Here is a 27700-nt window from a genome sequence, read left to right as displayed (position 1 = left end):
CACCAGTTATTAAACATTTTTGTGCAGAGTCAACTCGGCTTTCTAACTCCTCTTACACCTTAATAGTATTGGTCTAACTTTCTGAAAGAACAAAATGTGATGTGTAGACAGAACCCTGCACCTGAGAAGAAAACTGGACCCATCATTAACTAATGAAATCACTTTGAATGAGTTACTTATGCTCTCTGGCCTTCATTTCTAGTTTTTTCTATCTTTAGAAAGTACCACTTCTACTTTCTTTAAGCCTTGTCTAATGAATCATGATTTATGTAACGTACACACTAGTCTGATAATGTTGCCCCTACACTGTGGTACCCAAATGTGAACACAACACTCATATGGTCTAATGTGCCCAAGGCACAGTACAACCACCTCATTCCACGCTGTGGACCCAGTGTTTCCAATAAGATTATGCAGGCCTTGTCAGCACTCAAATCTAATTTTGGGTTCATACTATATAACCCAGATGTGTGTGTGTGTGTGTGTGTGTGTGTGTGTGTGTGTGTGTGTTACTAGGGGTAGAACCCAGGGGCTTTTCTACCTCCAGGCTATACTCCCAGACCTATTTTATACTTTATTTGGAAACAGGGTCTCACTAAATTGCTGAGAGCCTCACTAAGTAACCGAGGCTGGTGATACTCCTGCCTCAGCCTCCCAAACGCAGGGATTACAAGTGTGCACCACCATGCCCAGCTTAACCCAGATCTTTTTTTAAGATAACAGCATTCCTCTACCTGTCTGACCAATTTTTGAAACCTAAAAAATAGACTTTTATTTATTACATCCTGTTGTTGCTGATCCAACATACTAAACGACTAGAATAAGTTTAAATTTTGTTCCTCATATATCATAGTAGCTGTCTCTTTAAACCAGAGTCCTCCACAAGTTGACCGAGTACGTCCATAACATTCACAAAAATGTGGAACAAACTCATTATTCTGTATAATTAAAATGCATTAAAAATGTTTAGCAAAACATAGTAATGACCCTAGAGTTTTTCATAAGAGACTTGCAATGATTGTTCAAATTACTGAAAATTTTTGCTGCAATATATAAGATATCCAGAAGACATCAAAAGAATTTTTTTACATTTTTGGCTAAAATGATTTGCTGCATCAGCTCATCTATCATGAAAAAGATGTTACATTGGTCTCACTTGCTTCTAAGCAAACTCATGTTGGCCACTGAAGATATAAAATGTCTCAAATGGCCGGGCGTGGTGGCGCACGTTTGTAATCCCCGCGCTTGGGAGGCGGAGACAGGAGGATCGCGCTGGTTCGGAGCCAACCTCGCTGGCTTAAGAGACTCTGTTTCCACATAAAAATGTTAAAAAAAATAGGTCTGGGAGTGTAGCCCGTGGGAGTGTATACCGGAGGTAGAAGGGCTTCCAGGAACCCCAGTACCACCAAAAAAAAAAAATGTCTCAAATGCTCTTGAACAATTTGCATGATCATGGGCTCTTAAATCTATGCCAGCACCAATATAAAAATTTAAAAGTAATTTTAAGAATAGGTCCCTCTTCGTTTTCTTTAAATACTGGGGAAGAGGAGAGGGAAAAATCAATGAAAGAATCACTTTCATCAACATTAAGTGCATACATATGTGAGAATTACAATGTCTATCTAGATACCCTGTATTCCAAAGGAAAGCCCACCAAGTGCTGTGTACATGTATGGCACCATTGCTATGATTTACATTATGATGTGAGACTATCGTGTACCGATAAAAGTATAAAAAAGAAAAATAAACCAAACACACACACACACACACACACACACACACACACACACACACACATGCAATAGGCACTGGCCTGAAAAACAAAAAATTAAATGAAAATAAATATTGGTACCATGATTTATCCTAGGATGCTGTCACTATCTACAATTTCTTCACCCTGATGATTACTGCAGTAATTTTAGTAATTTCATGTGTCAAAAAGATCACCATTACAGAAATAATTTTAGTATGGATAACTAATTCAAACAATTCTGCTGAGAGCTTCTTTTAGTACCACAAAAATTGTCATGTAGATGAGGAAATAAGTTGTTTTGTCCCTAGGACACAAATATTTTTTGAATGAGCACTGTAATGTTGTCTCATGGATAATAAAATTCCTGTTAATAATAGTAGCTTTATAGCCACTTACTAAGGACATTATTAGAGAAATGGCTACTAATAAGCAGTAAATTAGATAACATCAAAAGGTCTTCAGTTCTAAAAAATATATAAATTCTTTAACTTCAATTATTTATTAAGATAATATAAGTTCTGACAAATCCATCTCTTAAAAGAGGTACTACAGCAAAGCCAGTAGGTTGAGGGGAGCATACTCGATTTTACTTAAATTTGATTTTTATCATATTAATTTATTTTATACCATCTGTTTCATAAAACAAAACTGGGTAACTTATAAAAGCATAAGCTAAAGTTAAAAATCTTTTCATAGTTTCATTGTTTTTATCCTTTGGTGGTACTGGAGTTCCTGGAAACCCTTCTACACTCCCAGACACCTATTTTTTATATTTTTATTTGGAAACAGGGTCTCTTAAACCAGCGAGGCTGGCTTTGAACCTGTGCAATCCTCCTGTCTCTACCTCCCAAGCGTGGGGATTATGCCTAGCTCTCCCCCCCACCCCACCCCCCCGGTAGTACTGTGGGGTAGAAGTCAGGGGCTTTTCTACCTCTGGGTTATACTCCCAGACCTATTTTATACTTTATTTGGAAACAGGATCTCACTAAGTTGCTGAGAGCCTCACTAGTTAGCTGAAGCTGGCTTTGAATCTGTGCGATCCTCCTGTCTCAGCCTCCCAAGCCCTGGGATTACCAGTGTGTGCCACCATACCCAGCTATGATAGTTTCATTTCTAAATAAGTTTTTTGTTTGTTTGTTTGTTTGTTTTGGTGGTATTGGGGTTTCTGGAAGCCCTTCTACCTCCAGGCTACACTCCCAGACCTATTTTATATTTGGAAAGAGGGTCTCTTAAGCCAGTGAGGCTAGCTCCAAACCAGCGCAATCCTCCTGTCTCCGCCTCCCAAGCGTGGGGATTACAAGCGTGCGCCACCATGCCCAGCACTGTAAGTTTTAAGTACAGTCTAAATGAAAACTCAACTTTGTTACTCACAAGTACTAAGAGTTTAGCTAGCTATAATTACCTTGTCTGCCTTACTATCTTGATCTTTAAGTTATTCTGACCTTCTTCCCTCATCTTTGCCACATTAGAGAAAAACATCTAGATAATTTTAGAAAGTGGATCAAAACTGTTGTTTAATTTACAAATCAAAGATAAGTCAAGATGTATCAGGCCAGGAAAAGCCTGAATCACAAATCCATTTTACTGGGTTCAGAAACAAAACAATAAGATCACATGCTAACTAGTTCTAAAAAAAAAACATACAGTATATGCCTCTTCCATCTTGTACTCCATTAAGATGTATGACCAAAATGCACCAATATAAATAAGTAAATAAATAATTTAAAAAGCACAAACAGTAAATTGAGCTGTTATCTCTCATAAACCTTAACTTTTCACCCTATTTTCACCAACTTATGCTTGTGATTTTTGTCCTCGGAAACAAACAAGAGAAAAACAGCCAACCACAAGTTGTTCATTTTTAAGTGTCTAAGAGATGTCTATCCAATCGTGGAAGTTTCTCATTTAACTTCCTGCTATGCTTTGGCTCTTGAGTGTCCCCTAAAGGTCCATCTGTTGAAGTCTTGGTACTCAGCTGGGTGCTATTGGGAGACGGTAGATGGTAGAAGCTTTGAAGAGTTGGGGCCTAGTGGAAGGCCATAGGTCCCCAGAACATACCAGTGGGGGTGACAGTTGGCCCCCAGCCCCTTGCTTTTCTTCCTGTTTACTTTCTGCCATTTGCTTCTAACATGATGGGATGCTTCACAACAGGGCCAACCAATCATGTACCAAAGCATCCAAAACCATGAGCCAAAATAAATAATTTCTCTTTAAAAGTTGATTGCCTCAGGTGTTTTCTGAGGCTAATAGACCTCCCAAGCATTAGGCAACTGACCACCACCTTTCCCAGCCAATGCACAGAAGAGCCATCAGCACTGGATTCGGTGTTTCTTTCTATTGAACAATGCCTTTGCTTGTTCTTTGCCTGAATCTACCTATACCAAGAAGCAGATTGTTAGTACACAGTAATAAAGGCAACATTTATTTCCTAACACCTTACAGTGGGAAAAGCTCTGGGTTTGGACTCCAAAGTTCCAGACCTGAGTAGTAAGTCCCTGAGTACCCAGCTATCTGACCAGCAGGCTAGTCACTTCAGCTCTGCGATCCCTCTCATAGGCAAAGCAAGACAGCTAGCCTTCAAAACATTGCTGGGAAGCCAGGCACAGTGGCACAGCTGTCATCCCAGTATTTCAGAGGCTGAAACTAGAGAATCACAGGTTCAAGGCCAGCCTCAGCAATCTACTGCAGACTTCTTCAACTAAGTAAGAGTCTGTTTCAAAATTAAAAATAAAAGAAAGCTGGAGCTGTTATTCAGAGATAGGACACTCCTGGGCTCAAAACCCAATACCACACACACACACACACACACACACACACACACACACACACAAGTTGCTGGGAGATTAGAATGAGATCATTTAAGTAAAACTACTTTGGAAAATAGAAAATGTTATTTGATTATAAATACTTCTTTCTAATTCCTAGCAGAATTATACAAAGCAGAAATTTAGGGCTGATGTGGCACAGTTTGACACAGACAAACAACAGTTGCCAAAAAATCAGAAGAAATAACCACAGAATGCTAGATGGGAGAAAAAAGAAACCACACCAATCTTTCTTTCAATTCTGGGTTCATGGCTTAACAATGAGGCTTGTGCTGACTGCACACAGAGGCACAAACAGAGCAGCCGCCACAGCAGCACACTGGCACACAAAGGACCATCTCCGACTGGGCCCTGTGCTGCAGCTCCCACAAAACAGGGCTGGAGGAGCGTGCACGGGTCCACCCACTTTCATATACTTTGTGAGACCCAAGCACTAGCCTGTGGGATTCGTTAAAGAAAAAGAAATAATACTTTCTACTGTCAAAGAGCTCCAAAATGCCCAGTAATTGGACCAAAAAAATGAAGAAAAAAAAAAAAAGAAGGAGGCATGCAGGATTCTTTGAGTTCACACGCCACAGATTTAAACAATAAATCTAACAATGAACAAAGGCAAGTTCACTTATCCACAGAAGCTGAAGTGGGAGGGAAAATATAGAGAAGTAAATGAAAAGTTAGGATGTTGAAAAATAAGGACAAAGAAATAAAATTCTTCAAAAGTAGATATAACAAAATGCTTTCCAAAAGCAATGAATGAAAAAATAAAAATGGCAAAAAACAGTTAAAGGCACACAAGCTCTAACCAACATTTTCAGAAAGTACGGGGGTGGGGAGGAGCATTAGGAAAATAAGCAGTTTTTTTAAAAGCAATGGCATCACAATGGCAATTTTTCTGATAACTTTAAGTTGTTGATAACAAAGGACAGAGACAGTCATGCTTCTACCAGGAAAATTACGCAAGTCAGAAAGACACAAATCAAGCAGGGTCTGTGAAAGCAAGTTATGTACATGTGCTGCAATCTTCAGGGAAGGGGTGGAGGAAGGAGCAAAACAGAGTCACAGTATCTCAGAAATGCCAAGGTCACTCTAACACAGTAGAGAAAGATAAAGCATTAAGAAATCGTGGAGTGGAGGGATCCGATGCAGATCAAAATGGGAATACAGCAGACTCCCTTATAACATAAGGGCAGAGTCGATCTTCCGATCACAATAAATGAAGCGGAGGTTTGGTGCATTATGGGTATCCTGCCATGAAAGCACCATTCTTTTATCCAGTAACAATATATTAATGAGGCACTGCAGCATCTTTCCTCATAAAATATTAATTCAAAATTTCAACAACAAATTAGATATCACATTTCACAAAATGGAAAACTTGCCTAAGACTGGCCAGATTGACCGGTTCTTAGGACTGCATTTAGGCATGGAACATATACTCCTTCACAGAAACAATAAATGGGCTTGCATGTGGCTGGTAACCAGGCTGCTGGATACTACAGAGAACAATTCTTACTTTTATAGAACCAATTCTGCCACTCAATTAACAACACTTGGTGAGTCTCCATTTGGACACAGAAGTTTCATAACTGAAACAATAGCTTTGTTCCCCTTTCTTCTCATGAAAGTAAACAATCCTTCTGTTTCACAGAACCCTAGGTGGGCCTTGGTTATTCACAGTCCTCAAGAGTCATCTGAGGTTCAGAACTCATCAACAGAGAGACACAGTGGCCTCGAGGAACTCCTCTGCAAAGAACCTCTCCACTTCTGCAAGGCTTGGGGTACTTGACACTCACTGATAGTTTAGATTGCACAATTTTTTTTTTTTTTTGTGGTACTGGGGTTCCTGGAAGCCTTTCTACCTCCAGGCTACACTCCCAGACCTATTTTTACATTTTTATTTGGAAACAGGGTCTCCTAAGCCAGCGCGCGGGGCTAGCTTCGAACCTGCGCGTGCGAACGTGCGCCACCACGCCCGGCTAGATTGCACAAAATTTTGAAGAAGGCAGATCACACCACATACAGTGATAAAATGCCAGAGCTCTATCATCAAAAGGGAACTTGTTAAAGACAAAGAGCTAAGGGCCAGTAACCTATACTGTTTGAAAGAGAAAGAGAGAAAAAAATATATATTTATACACACACACACTTGATTGTATATGTCTGTAAAATTGATAGTTATAGCTCATCAAAAGTGAATGCTCCAATCCTTCACTTCAAAATTCATCCATCCCAGGTTTCAGGACACACCAATTTCTTTCCTAATCCTTAGTCTGTTCCTCTTCCTCAGGAAACTCAACTTTGTATCTCCGTTCCCATTCCCATTTCTTCTACCCTCCTACAGGTTTTTGTTCCATTCCTATTCTTCAGCGTCCACATTCTAATTACTATTGCTACTACCAAACTGCCTCAAACTCAGAGGCTCAAAACAACCAGTTTGATCATGCTGACAGGTTCTGTGGGTTAGAAACACAGGCAAAATGCTGATGGAGGATTCCTTTGTCCCCACAGTACTGACTGAAATCACTCCATGGTATTCAGCTGGTGGAATTCAGCTAGTTTGAAGGGTCCAATATGATTTCACTTACGTGTCTGGTGCTTGGGCTGGGAAAACTCTAAGACAACTGCCAAATGCAGTGCCTACATGTGGCCTCTTCATGTGGTTTGGCTACTGGACAGCATGGCGGCCTCAAAGAAGTCAGACTGCTTATGTAGTGGCGCAGAGCTCTGAGCACTAGCAAATGGAAGTAGCACTGCCTTGTATGCCAAGCCTTGGAAGCCATGCAGCATCATTTGCATCATTTCTCCATTGGACAAAAGTCACAAAGACACCAAAACTTAAGAAAAGGGAAATTATACTCCAAGCCTTGAAGGAGGAGCACCAGTGACAAGGCAGAGAAGAGCACGTGGGACAGGAGGTACTGTGGAAGCCATCTTTGCCAAACACAACTTCCCACAGCCTCCTACTAAAAGATGGATTGCTTCCCATCTAAAATCACGTTTGATTCTGTTTTAAAATGTCTACTGTTAGTCCATTCACAATAGGTGCACTTGGTTTGTCCCCAAAGACCCATGTGCTAGAAGCTTGGTCCCAGTCTTAAGGTAGTAGTAAAAGATAGACCATGGGGACTCCACCCTCAGCAATAAATGGATATTGTCTTAAGGGGATGGGTCAGTCTCATGGGGCTGAACTAGCTTCTGCAGGTATTGATCATTATGAGTGAGCCCAGCACCTCCCATGAGTCGTCTCCTGTCTTTATGCCATGTGCCACGCAACCCTCATCTGAGCCAAGCAGATGTTGGCACCATACTCCTGAGCCTCCAGAACTGTGAGCTAAATAAACCTCCTTATAAATTATCCAGACTCAAGTATTTTGTTATAGCAACAGAAAATAGAATAAAACAGTAGGCTTAAATTAAGAAATAACAAGAAGGTACTTATAAGCAATTGGAAAATACTTAGCAAAACTACGTAAATTATGTAACCAAGGAATGATGAGTAGACTATAGTGGTAAGGACAAAATGTTCAGAAGGGAGAGAAGCACAGAGAATTTAACAGGAAGGTTGAAGACAGACTGCCAAAATAATCTGGATTAATTTTTTAAAAAAAAAACAGAATAAAGAGAGAAGAGAATGTTAAATAATTATGACAATATCAAACAAAATACTATGATTCAAGCTTTGCCATGAGTATGTCCTCAAAAGTGACTAGATGGATATAGATAGGTAGAGGAGAACTGTGAACTATGATGTTTTGGGATTTGTGGGTTCTTTTCATTTCCTTCTGAAGGAGATCGTCACCCATGCTGTTGCCTAGACCCTGTCTTACCCAACTGTAGTGAGATTATACTAAGAAAAACAGAAAGAGAAAAAACATGGAGATAAATTTTTTAAATTAGCTGAAGAATAAAATTTCACAATGTTCTTTACAGTAAGATGACCAAACTGTCTGATTTCAACATTAAGTATCAGTCATTCTTTAATCATGACAGATCTTGGGCATACTGTCAAGCAACACATTTTATGTCAAGTCATTTCATGCTCTGCTTATCAGATCTATCCCAAGGACAGAATCAAAAGCCCTGCTACACTCAGGATAAACTCAATTTATGCTTTCCTTCCCAATGTACTACACTCATCATTCTATAAAATTAAGAATTGTCTTTTACAAAGTAAAATTGCTTAGCCCTATTCTATCCCAAATGTTGGCAAACTGCTTTCATAATTCTTTTTCTGAGTTTTTTTCTACTTACTGTGCATATCAACCTGGTAGATCAATATAATCTTCACAGTTCTTGTCCCCTTCCTTCAATGAAGAAACTATATTGCTCCTTTTCAAAGCTTTAGATACTTCCTATCCCACTGATAGGGCCCAAATATTAGTGTTCTTTTACATATGACATAATCTTTTAGTACCCTTGTTTCACTCATTTAATAAACACTTTCTGATTATCTGTTACATATGTACTACAACAGGCCTTAGATAGCATAGGGAGTCCTTGCTCCTAGAGTTTAACTGTGTATTATTTCAGACTAAAATTTGGTTTGCCAGAACTCATCTGGATATCAAATTCTCCCGTATCTTGAACTCAAATTCCTTCCTTTATGCTATCCCTACTGCATTATCAGGAGTTGGTGTCTTTCCATAATGTTACTACTGTCTTATATCCATGAATCTAATGTAAACTCTAACTTCAGGAAGTTCATTTTATTCTGTAAAGCAGCACAACTTTTCTTTCCTTTTCCCTTCATTCATGTTAGGATCCAAAACATAAAAGAAAACCAGAACGACATTACCAGTGCTGTTGAGCCCTGTTAAAGAAAGGCTTTAAGATAAAAAGGAAAATAATCCGAAGTAAGAAAGGGATAGTTATGGTTAACATTTAAATACAACTGATGAGCCCAATGCGGTGGCACATGCCTACAGTACTCCTACTTGGGAGGCTGAAAAAGGAGAATAGCAGGTTTGATGACAACCTCAGCAAATAGCAGACTCTCAGCAACCTAGTGAGACAGAGTGATAGATAAGGGATGTAGGTCAGAGGTAGAATGTTCTTGGGTCCACTCCTCAGTACCACAAATAATAATAATAATAATAATATAAAATAAAATTATAAAATTGACATATGAGTTTGTACCATCTTTATAAAACAGTTTATCCTCTTAGATAAACTGGACTAAAGGTAATTCCCATTCTGCAAAAAGAAAATCAAGTTACCAAAATATGATTTCTAAGTCATAAAGAAATGGGAAAAAGATTGCTCACTTTTTTAAATCTTACAACATGGTTCACCACTATGCCATGATAATTTGGAGGAACTAAAATATAATTTTCACTTTAATAATAATAGCTAAGAAATGTGCTTTAGATATCTGTGTTCCATACAGTTTTAAAATCTCATCCAAATACTCAGGTTATATTCCAGGTGAATAGACAATGGATATTGGTAACAGGAACAGAAAAATCCCACTGTTAAAGGAAAGAAACAACAGACAAATTAACTGGGCCTAATAATTAGACTGAATTTGAAAAGCAAAGCTTAGAACAAAACAAAAATGACTTGCTATGACTAAAGATTTAAGCATGACTTGATCTGTCATGTTTAAATGGGGCATCCACTAATGGACATGTCCACATTATGGGAAAACCAGCAAGATTTACAAATGGCGTTAGAGATCCCTCAAGTTTTTTACCTAAACCCAAAAAAAAAAAAAAAAAATGGACAGGGTAACTGCAAGCTGCTACCCCAGCACCTTTAGAATTTGCCTAGTTTGGAGGTTTGTTGCTCTTCCAAAGGAAGCAGCCACAAGTAACAATAGCATGCTTCCTGGCCTTAGGAAGAGTGAGAAGGGCTCTCCAGCTGCACTTCCTAGAAAAATATGCCAGCTGCCTTTTGCAGACTGAGATCAAACTGCCAAGGATTTACAGGAGAGCAGTTATGATGGATGACCGAAAATACTGATCTGTTGCAAAGAGGATGTAGTGCAAACCACTCAGGAACTGACAGGAAACCAGCCCTGGGGCTGGCACTTACACATTCAAGAGGTTAGGAATGCTGGGCCTTTGACAGCCAAGTTTCATCATCTCCCTCTATAAGAAGAGTTACCCTTCTGGAAGAAGGGTTGAAAAAAATCTGTACAAAGCCTTTTGGTGACTATTTTTCTTAACAGCACTGCTCCCCGCCTGACTCAGAGGTGTTCTCACACGTTTTACAAGCCCATCTAAGGTCCTTGAGCACTTCTTGACCAAAAGAAAAAAAAAATCACATGTTCGCTGGCACACACCTTCATCCCCACAGTCCTGAGCCCACTGAATGCCATGCATGAGTCACAGGCTGCGATGATGGTAAGAAGAAAAACTAATATTTGGACCTCACCAAACGATGAGTCATACTCCTGGAAGAAAAGAAATCCTAACAACCGGCAGCTCTTTGGTATAAATTTTTCCAAAAAAAACCGTTTTTAACATTAGTATTAATTCTATGAAAGCTGGCAAAAAGAAAATGAGTGAGAAATGCGGTACTCGGTTGGCTTTTGCCATATAAAAGTCCAGTTCATGCTCCAAGAAAAAGAATGAGTAGGATATCTGTTACCTATTCCTAGGCTTGCCTTCTGCACTCGCTGCTGCCAAGTTACTCATTCTCCCACTCAACACTTGCCATACTAATTTTGACCCTTAAGAAGCAAAAAGAAGTCTTGCCTTCTTTGCACCCAAATGCCAAAATGGAATCTTTCAATATCTCACCTTTATAAAGGGAATGTTTGAAAACAGGCCTCTTTGGCTGTGACATCAGTGAGTTGCTGAAGGCCTCCATGGGCCGGAGGAAACATTCCCAGTCCCCCACAGTGCTGCTGCACTCCTACGGTGCAATCTGGCAATGGCCAGGGACCAAATCTTTAAAGCTGTTTTATGGTATTTAACATATGGTCATAAATTGCTCAGTGCTCTAAAGAGGGGCTAAATTTGCCACCCCTATTGATGAGACATGTTCTTATTTATTTAAATTTAGTGGCAAACTGGCATTTGTCCAGATGGGGAGGTTTCGGCATAAGTACAAAGAACTAACTAGAAACAAGTTGTAACTTTTCTATACGCTGACTGCAACCACTATGGAACAGGGGCTTACCAAACAGTAAGACAGTAATAGGAAAAGATTCCAAGATCTAAGACTCAAGGAGGGGAGAAAACATGAATTTTATTCAAGCTACATAAGAACTTTAAAAAAAAAAATCCTCCCTCTCTCATTTTCCTCACACTGGTTCTATTCCCATCCTTCTCTTCCCTGTCCCCTGAGTGCCCTCACTATTGCATGCACTTGGCTATCATCTGAAACCCCACCTCTACAACGTCCTCTGAAACCTCTCAAATCCTCTTTCACCTGCCTTCCTATTTTGCCATTATTTTTAGTTGTTTATTAGTTAACTTTTATTAGCACACTGAACTATATATCATAGTGAAACTCAAAGTGATATCAATGTACATGCACACAACACTTACTGTATTTCCTTCCCCACCCACCCTAGTTGTTTATCATTCAATAGCAACCATTCTCCATGCTGAAGGCAGCACCCTATGAAAACATTTTGTTCTCTTCCTGCTACAGGCTAGCCTATTGCCAAAGACAGAAGAAAAACAAGGAGTTGGAGGGAGGACTGTTATTAATTATATTAATGGGATTCTTATAAAAAGAAATAAGAAGGCACTGATGGCTTTCTTTTCATGAGCTGATGTAGAAATGGCTGGTCAAAAGATGATTATCTTGCCTAAATCTGAAATGTGAAGAAGAATTTCAATAAATTGGAGCTTTGACAGCAGCCTGGGAACAGTATTAAAATAATCTTCTATAAAGAATTAGACTTTTTATATCACACAAAAGTCTTGTTTTATAAAAGATATAGAAGAGTCGTATCTGATCCAGAATAAATATCTACATATAGATAGGTATTCAGAGATATTTATTAAGTATCAATATATAAGTTAATATGAATGTCATATACTGGAAAATAAAACTGGGTTTATATCTTTAAAGAAAATGGAATGTGCAATCACAATTATGTTCCAAAAGGCAAACAACCCAGTGGAAATGAAGAGCAATCATATAAGGCCATGTAAAGCCTGCTAGGCTACCTGGACTGATGAGGCAGGCCCGGGATGTCTGGACTCACCATGAAATGCCCCAGAAGGTCTGATGCCAACTTCTATGTGAAATATCCTAGAGATGAGGACAGTGCAAGGTGCTTAGGGGCCAAAAGGAAAAAGAAAAAGGAAAAGGACTAGTCCAGAACAGAGAAGACAAGAGGGATCTCTAGATATTTCCATTTACAATCTACTTTTCAAAATTCATTCTGAGGTCAGACTAGAATTTTAAAAGTTCTGTTTTACCAACTTTAGCAAAATATGTGAGTCCTTTCTTTTCTGATATGAAGACACTCTTGGCAATGCCATACTTGCAAAAAAAAAAAAAAAAGGAGTCATCCTGAAATATAAAGATAGTAAAAATATAGATATTTATTGGTGTTGGATAGTATTACAAGATGCCGTATATACGCATTCACTGACCAACCTAACACATCACTAATCACATCAAATATAAATGGCCTAAACATCCTAATTAAGAAACCATTATTATGCAGGGTCTGGTACCCCACAGCAGTAATCCCAGGCTGAGACAGGAGGATTGCACATTCAAGGCCAGCCTCAGCAATTTAGCAAGGCTCCCTATAATTTAGTGAGACCCCGTTTCAAAAAAAAAATAAAAATAGGAATGGAAATGTAGTTTAAAGGTAAATTACTCTTGGATTCAATCCTCAGAACCATACACAGGGGAGGAAGAAGGGAGATTATCAGAATTAAAAGCAAGTTGCAATTATATACTACCTATACAAAATCCACTTTAAATAATAAAGACCCAAATGGTTAAAAAAAAAAAAAAAAAAAAGAATGGACCTGTGTGTGGTAGCCCACATCTGCAATCTCAGTACTTGGGAAATGAAACAGAGAGACAGCAGGTTTGCAGCCAGCCTCAGTAACTGAGCAAAGCCCTCAATAACTTAGTGAGACTCTACAAAATAAAAAAATAAAATAGGGCTGGAGATGTAGCTTGAAGGTAGAATACCCCTGGGTTCAATCCCAGTGCCAAAAGGAGGGCTGGGGAGATGTTACCATGTTATATTAATATCAAAGTTAATTTCAAAGCAAACTATTCCCCAGGGTAAAAAGTATCAAAAACAATAATAAAAAGAGCTTTTTCCCACATCACTCTCTTAACTGACAGAACTAGACATAAAATCAATAAAAATATAGTATTTACTTAAATAACATAAACCCATAATTATACTTAGAGAAATCATCTCTAAATAACTTTGATAAATTAACAGAAAGTAAGAAGTAATATGTTACATGGAAACAACTTTATCAACCAACTTGACCTAATTGTTATTTTTTAATATTTATTTGATTGATTGATTGATTGATTGACTGATTTTGTGTGTGGTACTGGGGGTGGAACCCAGAGGCTTTTTACCTACAGTATATACTCTCAAACCTTTTTTATACTTTATTTGGAAACAGGGTCTCACTGAGTTGCTGAGTGCCTCACTAAGTAGCTAAGGCTGGCTTCAAACATGTGCAATCCTCCTTTCTCCGCCTCCCAAGCCCTGGGATTACAAGCAAGCGCCAACAGGCCTGGCAACCTAATTGTTATTTATAGAACACAAAAGAAGAAGAAGAAGAAGAAGAAGAAGAAGAAGAAGAAGAAGAAGAAGAAGAAGGAGGAGGAGGAGGAGGAGGAGGAGGAGGAGGAGGAGGAGGAGGAGGAGGAGGAGGAGGAGGAGGAGGAGGGGGAGGGGGAGGGGGAGGGGGAGGGGGAGGGGGAGGGGGAGGGGGAGGGGGAGGGGGAGGGGGAGGGGAGGGGGAGGAGGATTTTATTCAGTGGGCATGGAACATTTACTAAGATAGTTTGTATTCCAGGCCATAGAACAAGTTTTAATAAATTTTTTAAAAATTAAGTTAAGCTGGGCGTGGTTGTGCATGCTTGTAATCCCCATGCTTGGGACACTGAGACAGGAGAATCACACAGGTCCCAAGCCAGCCTCAGCTATTTAGTGAGGCTCTCAGCAACTTAGTGAAACTCTGTTTCCAAATAAAATATAAAATAGTTTTGGGAGTATAGCCCAGAGGTAGGAAGCCTCTGGGTTCCACCCCAGTACCACCAAAAAGAAAAAAAAAAAAAGAATTTAAGTTATATAAAGTATGTTTCATGAGTACAAGATTAAAATAAAATCAACAAATAAAGATAATTGAATAATCCTAAAAATTTTAGAAACTAAATAGCACATTTCTAAACAACCTATAGGTTGAAATAATCTAAAGAATTTTAGAAAATGTAATGAATGAAAATAGACCATAGCAAAATTTATAGAACTCAGCTAATGCAATACTTACAATGGAAATCTATAGCAAAAATATCCTTTTTTTTTTTTTAAGAAAGATATCAAGCAGAGCATGGTGGCGCATGCTTGTAATTCTAGTACTTAGGAGGATCACAGGTTTGTGGACAGCCTCAGCTATTTAGTGAGGCCTTCTGTAACTTAGTGAGACCTTGTTTCAAAATAAAGAATAAAAAATCAGGCTAGGGGTGTAGCTTGGAGGTAGAATGCACCTAGATTCCATCCCCAGTACCACACACACAAAAAAAGATACCAAATAGTGACCTTGCCAGGCATGGTGGCATATGCCTATAATCCTAGTACTTGGGAGACAGAGACAGGAGCATTGCAAGTTTAAGGCCAACCTCAGCAATTTAGTGAGGCCCTTAGCAATTTAGTGAGACCCTGTTTCAAAATTAAAAAGAGGTAAGAGGTCGAGGTGTGTAGCTCAGAGGTAGAATGCTCTTGAGTTCAATCCCCAGTACTAAAAAATAAAAAAGATATCAAATCAGTGACCTTAACTTCCCTAAGAAGCAAGAAAAGAAAGAGCAAGTAAAACTCAAGGTAAGCACAGAAAGAATATTGAAGATCAGAATGGAAATCAACAAAATTACAACAAAAAAGATGGGAAAAAACAAAAGCTGGTTCTTTGAGAACATTAGTCAAATTGATAAACCACTAACCTGACTGGGAGAGGAAAAAGAAGGGGGCGATACAAATTACCAAGAGCAGAAAAGACAAAGGTGACATCACTACAGACTTTACATATAGTTCTAAAAATAAAGAAATATTGTGGAAAATGTTGTGCCAATAAATTCAGCAACTCTGATGAAATGGACAATTTCTTTTAAAGATAAAAACTAACATCATTCACACAAGATGAAACATAACCTGAGCTGTTCTCTATCTAATAAATTTAATTTGTATTTTAAAACAAAGAAAATCCCAGGCCCAGATGGTTTTCACTGGCAAATTTCACCAAACACTTGAAGAAAAAAATAGCACAAATTTCTCATAAACATTTGTAAAAATTAAAAGTGTTTACTTATCAACTCGCTCAATTCTAAAGCTACTTTTACAGTGATATAATAATCAGGGGGGATTAAAAGAAAACTATAAACCAATATTAACTTATAAACAGAAATATAAAATTCTTGACAAAATTTTAATTGAATTAAACAATGTTTACAAAGAAAAATACAACTAGAGTTTATCCAAGGGATGCAAGATGGGTTGAATATTTAAAAAATCAGTCAATGATATCACCATAACATTAAAAAAGAAAACTTTCATAATCACCTTTCATAATCACCTCTGCATATAAGCTATTTACCAAATCTAAATCCATTCCTGATTTTAAAACACCAAACAAAACAAAAATCTTAACTAGAAATAAAAGAGAACTTAAACTTAGCCTGATTGAGGGAGCTCTAAAAAATAGATAACCATTATATTTAATGGTAGAAGACAGAATTCTTTTTACCTAAAATTTGGAACAAGGTAATAATAAAGAGTGTCTACTCTCATCACTTTTAGCCTACTATCTACTCAAGATTCTAGTCAGTTCACTATAACAATGAAAAGAAAAATAGGCATGCAGAGCCAGGCATGGTAGCATAGACCTGTAATCCCAGTACTTGGGAGGCTAAGATAGGAAGACCACAGGTTTAAGGCCAGCCTCAGCAATTTAGCAAAGCTCTCAGCAATTTAGTAAGACCATGTTTCAAAACAAAAAGGGTTGGAGGTATAACTTGGAGGTAGAAAGCCTCTGGGTTTAATACCCAGTAACACACACACACACACACACACACACACACACACACACACACACACACGAAGTAAAAAATTAAAAGTAGCCGGGAGTGGTGGCGCGCGCTTATAATCCCCGCGCTTGGGAGGCTGAGACAAGAGGATCATGCAGGTTCAAAGCCAGCCTCACTGGCTTAAGAGACCCTGTTTCCAAATAAAAAATATAAAATAGGTCTGGGAGTGTAGCCCGAAGGTAGAAGGGTTCCATCCCTAGTACCACCAAACAAAAACAAAACAAACAAAAAAAATAAAAGTAAATTTATTTTACTGTTCATTGAAAACTATAAAATAGCTGCTGAAAGATATTAAAGACCTTAGTAAATGGAGGGCTTACTATACTCACCTATTAGAAAACAACAGTAAGATATTAATTTTCCATACGTTTATGTTCAGATTGAGTGCAATCCTAACAGAACTTTTGTAACATTTGACAAGGTGATACTAAAACCTCTGTGGAAATACAAAAGAATATGGGAAAGACCTAGAATCATCAAAACAGCTTTGAATAAGAAGTTTAGGACTTATTGTGGCCTTATTTAAAGATTTCCTATGAACCTACAGAAAAGAGTGCTATATTCAGTTAAGAACAGACATTACAAGGGGCACAATAAGAAGTCCAGAAATGGACCTACCCTTAAATAGTTAAGTAATATATATATATATATATATATATATATATATATATATATATATGGTGAAAATTGGCTCAAAATGATTAACAATACCAAATGTTGGCAGGAATATGGAATAGCTACAACACTCATAAACTGTTGGCAGAAATGTAAGATGGTACAACTACTTTGGAAAATAGTTTACCACATACTTACAAAATTAAATAAACACTTATCTTACAACACAGTCATGCCACTTTTAGGTGTTCATCCAAGAAAAATAACATTTCTACCAAAAGTCATCTATAAAAATGTAATGACGCTTGTAATCCCCACGCTTGGGAGGCGGAGCCTGGAGGATCGCGCAGGTTCAAAGCCAGCCTCGCTGGCTTAAGAGACCCTGTTTCCAAATAAAAATATAAAAGAGATTTGAGAGTGTAGCCCGGAGGTAGAAAGGTTCCATCCCCAGTACCACCAAAAAAAAAAAAAAAAAGTAATGGCAACTTTATTCATAATAGCCACAAACTAGAAACAACCCAAATGTCCTTCAATATCTGAATGTATAAGAAAAACAAAATTGTGGCATATTCATACAATATTATACTCTTCAGAAATGAAACAAGTACTAATATAAGCAATAATATGGATAAATCTCAAAAACATTATGCTGAAAGAAAAAAGCCATACCCCCCAAAACACATGGTATATGGTCCAAATTATATGAAATTCTAAAATAGGCGAAACTGCTGCACAGTTTCAAAGAAAAGGTTAGGCTCAAGAAGTAAGAGAATACTCCTGGTAGAGGGGAATGACTTGTGGGGAGAAAGAAATGTTCTGTATCTTGACTGTGGTATTGGTTACAGGTATTTACAATTCCAAAATGCTTGGAACATTGTGCTTAAAATGGGTACATTTTATTGTTTGTGAATTATATCACTGTAAAGTCGACATATAAGTGGGTTGAAATGTATACCTAAAGAGTTGTGTTGGTTAAATAATGTATGATATTCCTACTTCCTATAAAATAAATGTTCAATAAGTTTGCCTAAAAGAATAAGTTAGCTTAGCAATTAAATCTACCAGTCCCTTCTTACTAAACTTTATTTGGAATTAATGCTATTAATTGTTATTCTTAAGGTATTTCTAACAGTCAATTAAATCCAGTAAAAGAAAATATTCTGAAAAATCAAGACAAAGAAATCCTGAAAATCTAAGGGAGAGATAATGTCTAATCCACAAAATTAGCACTTCTTGCTTGCCTTTCAATGAGCATTTTTTAGAACATTCACTAAATCAAAGGTGACCTACCTCCCTAATTAGCTTCTAAAAATACCCTGAATGCTAGATAATAATAATCTTTAAGTAAATGAATCTTTTTTAAAAGATAAAAATAAAGTAAAATGGACTGTGCTACCAGAGAAAATTACAATGCCTCTCAGCATGATGCAAAATACTAAGTCCCTGGACACAGCACCCAACTTTTGACTTAGCTCAACCCTTACAAGTCATAGTAAAAACAATTAACTCCTGCTCTCCTTGTAAGTGATCTTGGAAACAAAAGAGAGCTGGCCTAAGGAGCTTCTTTAGTAGAGAGCACATCTATTACAGTAGCAGATTTGTGAGTGCAAATGAAAAACCATATATATATATGGCATATATATCACAGGTAGGCTATTTTATTATTTGCTTGGATTGTCCTACTAAAGCCAAAACTACATGAACAAAAGCAGAAGCAGGAAAAGCAGGATTTGGGGGAACCAGGATGAGCAAATCCGTCATGCTGGTTTCTGACAGGCATTGTTAGCTGAGCTCCAACTGGAATGGACTCTAGAATGCCAGACTGTGGCTGGCCTTGAATGTGTAACTAAGGGATTCGGTTCACTAAAATACTAAAGGGAAGAGGAAAGGGGTGCAGCAGAAAGGTTACTCACTTAACATTTTTCAGGGTACTTATCTGAAATAGTACAAGAACTTTTTCATAAAATGACACTATCATCTCAACAAAAATATCAATAGCTATGGCCACAGTAGCCAGCTTTTGAACCTGTTGGTCAACAATTGTTAAGGTACAATAGTATAACAAACTAAGGACAAAATTCTCCGAGACAAAAGTAAATCAAAAGGGCCCTGATGTCCTTTTCAGCTGATGCATAAACTTCCCCTTATTTTGGTTACCAGTTTCTATATGACAGCCATCAGTACCAAGCCCCCGAGTGTTTCTATGCCATGCTCTATGAGCAAGTTTTTAGAGAACAGTGAGGAAAGAAGAAAAAAAGGGAGCATTCTAAGCTTACTACACTGATTGGCTAGAACAAATCAATAGACTTGAGATGCAAGAAGCATTGTGTTAAAATGCACACACACACACACACGAGCCAAAACTCAAGGATGTATGGATCAAAATAAAGTTGAATTTTGAGTACATTCAATAAAGTAGAAGTTCTGGAATGTGATTTGCAACTTATCTGGGAAAACCTTCGCTCATATTTGGCCACTATTTCATGCATTCCATTTCATAGCAGTTCTGAGACTGGTTTCATTTTGTTGTGATCATTCTCCCAAATTTATAATTAAATTTAGTAATGCAGTATTGAATCCTTGGAAGTGGTGATATTTTTATAAGGAACCTCTGAGGACACGAGACAAAATGTATTATTGACGTCATAATCCTTTTTCCAGATTTTTTTTTCTCTCTGAAGGGAAAGTATTTCAACTCTAAAACCTTTGGAGATGATTTTTGGCGTGACTTTCTCACTCTGTCACAAATGGTTTTCATAAATATTCATCATTCCTCTCAAATGATAAACAACAGTATAGCTCTATTGTTTAAAAAAAAGGGGGGGAAATATCTCTAGTTTTGTCTGGAAGCTCTATAGAAAGAATTCCTAAAAGAGAGTGACACAGGAGCCGGAGCCCCTGGCCATAGGACCGCAGCACAGTGGATGCTCAAGCTGCCAATCAAACCTGTCTCCTAGAAATTTAGACTCAACGACTTTCTCTTGTGGCCTAGAACTGAGTCACCATGTAGGGGCTCAGGAAGTCATTTTTACTCAAAGTGAAGAAAAAAAGGAATCTGGGCAAGAAAGAATGAAGTGAATAAAGCAAAAGCAGAATCCACCACGTGCCAGGACCAGCCAGCTGGCCACTCTGGTGTCTACCTGCTTCTAGTCCTCGTGAGAGCTGGCCATTCTTCCTGTCGTGGGGCACCATGAAATTCACCTGACTCCGTATAAAGACAAATAAGCAAATTCTACAATTTATGTTAGTTCCAACGGGTTTCTTATAACTAAACAGTCCCTGATTAAAATAAATTGTTAGTATGAACTAAGGAAATTTTAAACAAAAGATAATTTCAAATTTGAAACCAATGTTAGCAAACTGTCTGATTTAGTGGCCACAGACTTGCTCAATGTAACCTACAATATTCCAATAATCTCTTCTAGTAGTTGCACAAACAGTGTTATTCAGAGAACTTGCAGAATCAAGTTCTATTACTTCCTCATCAAACCTCATCATCGCCCGATCCAAAGAAAAAAACATAGTTTGTTCATTCCACACTTATTAACGCTCTACAAATGCCAGGCACTAACCCAGAGACCGGAAACAAACTACGAGGCAAACAGCCTCATCCTCTGCCCTTTACAAGCAGGGCGCACACACACAAACATACATACAACCCTCAATAATTTCTTCTAGAACTAAATGTCATAGAGCATGGCTGGGGCCATGTTTATAATTCTTACAAGCATTTGTGTTTATAAGAAGCCGATGGCTCTGCCTCCATGGATTTTGCTGTCAGTGGTAAATTTTCACCATTTCAGTGGTGTCAGTTTAGATCTTAACATGTTTTTTATTCGAATGGACCTTGTCGCTAAAGAGTCACATTTCCACTTCGTTTTAGGTAAATCCAAGTGTGTCTTCTCTGACTGAGATGCAAGGACTTCTCTTTAATGAAGAGTTCTATCCTGTAACATTTCTTATACAAATTGGGAACTGTTTTGTTAACCAGCAATTGTCTCCTCACATTAAAAGACCTGAAAAATAATAACATCATTCCCAATGTACTATAATCTTCTGGACTTTTCATTTCAATCATTTCACTTTCAATGTGGGTAATTCTAGTGATCAGTTCGAGATTCATGGGTGGACGGTGCCCTCCCCTCTGCCTTTCCTTGTCATCATTAGCAACACAGAGTTCCTTTATTCACCGATGAAACCTAATTATACAAGCACTGTTTCCCAACACAGAAAATATTCTAAAATATTAATTTTAGTTACATGCAATCTTCATTAGCCCATTTTCAGAGGGCAGAGTAAAATATATAAAGACAAAATCGGTTCAGAATCCAAACCCAGAAAGTACTGTAAATCCTTCCTGAATTGTTAAGAGCAATGTTCCACCTACAAATTCCTTGTATGATAACTTCTAAAAGCTAAATGTCTGTTGGAAAAAGGCTGATACAAGTAACAGAATGCTACATTCTTCATAATACTACAACCAACAAAAATCTGAACACTGAGTCATTAATTCATACCTGTAAGCATTCATTCACTTCGTTCTTTCCCCAAATATTTAATTGAATATCTCTCCTGTATTAGGAATGGAACAATTTAATAAACAAAACAGTCTTCATCTCTAATTTCAGTAAGCTTAAAGTTAGTCAACAAAATTACTATCAATTCCAAATTCTTTGCTTCAGCCTTGGTTAAAGTTATAGTTTAAACCACATTATCACAAGCTTTCATTGAGACTTAATGAGAAACTTTAGATAAATTGCTTACATAAAAGCTTTAAGACTGCAAAGCACTGAGTTAGCCATTACCCTTAGCTTAAAAACAAAGAGATTTATTATTAAGATAGAGTATAATTTAAATTTATTCTTATTCATTTTTCTTTTATCATAAAATTAAGTTTCATTCTAGGTCTTTCTCAGAAGGCAAGAAGCTTTTCTGTTTGCTGTGACAGATATCTTCCAAGGACTATAAAACTACATAACTTTGCAATTATGTATGCTTGAGTTAGCAAACTACATTTATTATATGTTTGTTGCTGAGAACTGTGTTGTCATCTAAAGATGAATATTATGTTGGTTGTAGAAAACTGAATTCAATTACAAATCTTATGATAATTAACTACTGAACCTTAAGTATATCTAAGGTTATAAAAATTGATGGAGTGGGAACATATATCAGTCTTCATCTTTGCAAGAATTTTTTAAGATGAATAAAAGAATGACTTAAAAAAGGAGTGAGTCTAATAGACAATTTTAAAACAATGCAGAATCTTAGTAGTCTCAAAGAGGGAAAAATAGATTCTTTAAAAATTCATGACTTCCTATGAATGATTTATTCTTATAATAAATTCTGGTTGATAGAGTAAAACTTCTACTTCTGTGAATTTCAAATTATGCAGAATGAAACTACACTAATTACTGAGGCTAATAAAAAAAACTAATTGTCCTATATTATTACTACTATTGACACGCCATGATTCAAACCCTCCTAGAAAGGCTTATGAAAGATCATAAAGAGAAATGATTTTGAAATCATTTTAAAATAAGTAAACATAAAAAAAGAAAATTTTAGCTGGGTGTGGTGATCCAACACCTATAATCCCAGTACTTGGGAAGCTGAGATAGGAGGATCACAGGTTCACAGCTAGTCTCCGCAACTTAGCGAAAACCTGTTTCAAAGTAAAAAGGGCTGAAGGTGTAGCTCAGAAGTAGAACACTACAGGGTTCAATTCCTAGTACCAAAAGAAAAGAAACTTTAAATGTTTAATATCATGACAAAATTTCATACACATTAAAGAAAGTAAAACGATCTTGCTAAGTAAGCACAGACAAGAACAAATTCATACAGGCGAGTAGACAAAACAGTCCAAAAAGAATGGCTCAATGACCTTTACTTGAGTTTCAATTACATGTTCAAAGGCTTTGTGTGCTTTGGTTTTCTAAGTTTATGTATACTTTTCAGTAAGAGCACAATGAATTATATTTCATAATTTGTGTAGCTGATTTCATTTGTTTTCCATGAGTCAATCACATTTTCAACAGATATTAAAAACAATTTCCATCTGAGAATTTAAAGGAATTTGTGCTCCACATTGAAGCATTGAGGTACCATAAAAGATCCAAATTTTAGAGTCAGGATAATTTCTTAAGGCAAAAGGTAAAATGGCACCTTAAACACCATATCTTCCTAAAGCTTAGAAGTTTATACAGGGGGTGTTATGTATAAATCGCCTTCCTCCACTCTGCTAAATACAATCTTCCCCTGGATCTGCACCACACCCTGGTTTTAACACTAAACTTAAGCATATGACCAGCATTCCTCAGAGAGTGTTTCAAAATAAAGTCAGGAATTTCAGAAAGGTAAAAAACTTTCATCTTTCTAATTCGATGAACTTATATAAATATAGTTCTCATGATCAATTACCTTTTCCTATTATTTTGTAAAGCTAGGATGTTAACAAACTTTAGTACAATATCCTTAGTATATGATGATCACTAATTCACTTATTACAGAACATACAATGGCCTAAACTAAGTCTTTAATATATAATGGTGATATCAACAATGATTTGATATCACAATTTGACCTAATTACTATAAAATGAATGCCAGTATTAGAACTAATTATAGATATTATAAGAGGTGTCCTGGGAAAACCTATAGTAATGAGAAGAAATAGGATATGAGTAATGCTTCCTAACATAAACTCATGGGACTAAAAAAAAAAAAAATGCCTGTAAACTTACATTATTTTTGTCTCAAGATTGTGGGCTGAAGCCAGGTGTGGTGGCGCACGCTTGTAATCCCAGCATTTGAGTGCTGACACAGGAGGATTGTGGTTGGTGGACAGCCTCAGCTACTTAGTGAGGCCCTTTGTAACTCAGTGAGATGCTGTTTCAAAATAAAGAATAAAAAATAGGGCTGGAGGTGTAGCTCAGAGGTAGAATGCCCTTTGGTTCAATCCCTAGTCACACACACACACACACACACACACACACACACACACACACACACCAAGCTTGTGGGCTGAGACATACATTTCTTTTTTCTTCTGAGCCCCCCCCACTCGACCCCTACTATTTAATAATAGTGAGAAATTGATAAAAGTCCAAAAACAGGAGTGTGAAAGAGAAGGGAAGAGAGTAGCAATCAGTAAATGAGAAATTTCAACACATTTCTGGAAGGCAGAATACAGATGGAAAGGTAGTGTCTGACAAGAGAGGGCAAAGGAAGTTTTGTTTTGCAATAATGTAAGGAAGAGGCTCTTGATAAGAAAGAAGCCATCTGTCCTGGTAAACCCCAAGCAGTATAGTTACAGAGAGGCAAGAACAAGACAGAGAGCTATGAACAAGATTAACTGAAAGCTCCTCCGGGAATAGTCCATGTACCACCCCAAAAGGGGCATGGTAGCCCAGTATGGACATCGTGTGATGTAATCACATCAAAGAGGAAGAGAGATGAGGGGCAGATAGTGAAAACAGGCTGACGCCTCATGTAGCAGCTTCGGAAGTCAAAGGGTGATAATAAAGTCTAAAGTCAGGACATCAGAAACAGAGGAGAAAGACTACTACTTAGAGAAATGGAAATCATCCCCAGAAGACGTAAACTGATAGAATTTTTAAAAACTATTAAGTAGTTCCCTCAAGAAACAGGACTGGGAGAGGGGAGACTTGGGGCAGAAGACTACTACTATCATGTGTAAAATAATTTCAGTACTATTTCCATTTTTAATCATGTAAGTGATTTTCTTTGGTCATTAATTTTTAAACCTAGTAATATATTCTTTTAATTTTTTTCTTATTTCTTTTCCTTTTTTTTTTCTTTCTTTCTTTTCTGAAACTGGGGATGGAAACCAGAAACCAGGGGCGTTCTACTTCTGAGCTATACTCTCAGCCCTAGTTTTTTTTTTTTTCTTTATTTTGATTCAGAGTCTCACTGAGTTGCAAAGGGCTTCACTAAGTAGCTGAGGCTGGCTGAGAACCGCAATCCTCCTATCTCAGCCTACCAAATGCTAGGATTACAAGACTGCACCACCACGCCCAGCTCTTATTTCTTTTCTTAATTCTATCTTTTAAACTTAACTTCTTGTCAATAAAAGTAGCAATCTAATCTGCCCTACTACCTCAAACAGGTGAAATTCTTTTGTACTTTAATAGTTTCCAGAGAATGGTCTAATAATGCAAGGTTAGTAAGTCAGCATGTCCTGAATTTCTCACTCAATGCTGCATATGGTGAATTAATATAAAGTGATTCTAAAGAATACTGAGATGCGGCCCCTCCTGGAGCATAATGGTAAAAACAGTCTGGAGTCCAGAAAGCATTTACTCACCTGTCAAACCTTTAGCACCATGGAAGCACTCAGGTGACACTGGAAATACATGGTAACAATGGCTCTTGGGAACACTGCCTAAGCCCAGAAAGGATTAGAAGTAGTGGTGGACAGCAGCCATTCCCATATAAAGCTGTCTCTAAGCAGGTATTTCAAAGCAATGAATCTCTTTACTGGGTATTAAATAAGAGCCACTTATGGATAAAATATATATATAATAATAATTGCACATGCATAAATACAAATATTATTTGTACATCTGTCTGATGCAACTTTTTCCCTGTCAACTGCTTTACATTTTGTGTGTGTCTGTGATGCTGAGAGTTGATCCTAGAGGCATTCTACCTGTGAGCTACACTTCCAATTTTATTTTTAAATTTGGAAACACGATCTCCCTGCGCCAGGCGTGGTGGCACACACTTGTAATCCCTGCGCTTGGGAGGCGGAGACAGGAGGATCGCACTGGTTTGAAGCTAGCCGTGCTGGCTTAAGAGACCCTGTTTCAAAATAAAAATATAAAAATAGATCTGGGAGTGTAGCGCAGAGGTAGAAGGGCTTCCAGGAACCCCAGTACCACCAAAAAAAAAAAAAAAAAAAAAAACTTCTCAATGTAGCCGGGCGTGGTGGTACATGCTTGTAATCCCAGCATTCGGGAGACTGAGACCGGAGGATCATGGTTCGCAGACAGCCTCAGCTACTTAGTGAGGCCCTCTGCAACTCAGTGAAACCCGGTTTCAATATAAAGAATAAAAAATAGGGCAGGGGGCGTAGTTCGGAGGTCAAATGCCCCTGGGTTTCATCCCCAGACCTGCAAAAAAAAAAAATGAAAGGAAACATGGTCTCCCTAAGTTGCTGAGAGCCTTGCTAAATTGCTAAGGATGACTTCGAACCTGCGATTGTCCTATCTCAGCCTCCCAAGTACTGAAATTACAGGCGTGTGTCACCATTGCTGGCTCAATTGCTTTACTTTTATTAGAACTAGGATTGAATGACAGATAAGAAAAATGGTTTTTGTCAGTGATCAAAAAATAATACTTAACAGCTAGAAATAAAAAACAAAGCACCAAGTCCAACAAATAACAACATAATCTGTGTTTTAAGTAAGAGTCAGAACTGCCTTACATTTTAATGTCTCTCCAGCATACGGAATGTGCAGTTTGAATCGGTCACAGTTGGGTCCAGGAGTCAATGATGTACAGCTTTAAAAAAAAAAAAAGTCAGGAAGAGAAAAAAGAAAAGATAGTTTTAAAAACACACTTTAAAAGTCTACATATTTATAATAGTTAGCAAGGTAAATAAAAAGCGATTCTTTTATATAAAGGTTAAAATACTGGCTCATCAAACAAATGAAAAACCTTCGGTGATCATGGAAATCAAAACAATAAGCCTTGCCTTAAACAAAACTTTCAATTATATCACAAAGGCACGCTTTTTAATGCTTTCTGTGATGTGCATGTATGTATATGTATGGTATATGTGTGTGTATGTATACAGACACACACACACACACACACACACACACACACACACACACACACAGACATAGTAGGGATTGGACTCAGGTTCATTCTACCTCTAAGCTACACCCCCAGCCCTATTTTATTTTTTATTTTGCAGAGGGCTTCCTCAAGTTGCTGAGGATGGCCATAACCTATGATGGTCCTCTCAGACTCTCAAGCACTAGGATTGTAAGTGTATGCCACCATGTCTGGCTCGCTTATATGCTTTCTAACAACAAACACCAACAGTACTTCAATTACCTCTCTCAAAAAAAAAAAGTGTATCTTGACTTTTAAAACTACCTGTATCATCCAAAACAGGTCTCTAAGTCTTTGGTGCCAAGAATTGTTAAAGAAGAGTAATTGTATGGTCATATTTTAAACACAGACTCTTAGCTTTCACTCTGTTAGTACAAAAAGAGCCCACTTTTGGCCTT

At 37.6% G+C, this 27700-nt stretch overlaps 1 protein-coding gene across 1 annotated transcript in view; it reads right to left on the bottom strand.

Annotated features, from left to right (window-relative positions):
* BABAM2 (BRISC and BRCA1 A complex member 2) overlaps positions 1 to 27700 on the bottom strand; it is a gene marked incomplete at both ends in the record, with an annotated part of 453631 nt that overhangs the window by 382623 nt on the left and 43308 nt on the right. The window contains one exon of the mRNA XM_080711179.1: positions 26887 to 26963. Within this exon, the coding sequence (XP_080567305.1) occupies positions 26887 to 26963 (77 nt within the window). The remainder of the gene's footprint in view (positions 1 to 26886; positions 26964 to 27700) is intronic.

This window comes from Muscardinus avellanarius, assembly GCF_963383645.1.
Source record: "Muscardinus avellanarius genome assembly, chromosome: 15".
NCBI classification, from domain to species: domain Eukaryota; kingdom Metazoa; phylum Chordata; class Mammalia; order Rodentia; family Gliridae; genus Muscardinus; species Muscardinus avellanarius.
The sequence above is the reverse complement of the archived record's forward strand: the minus strand, read 5'-3'. Positions and strand labels throughout refer to the sequence as shown.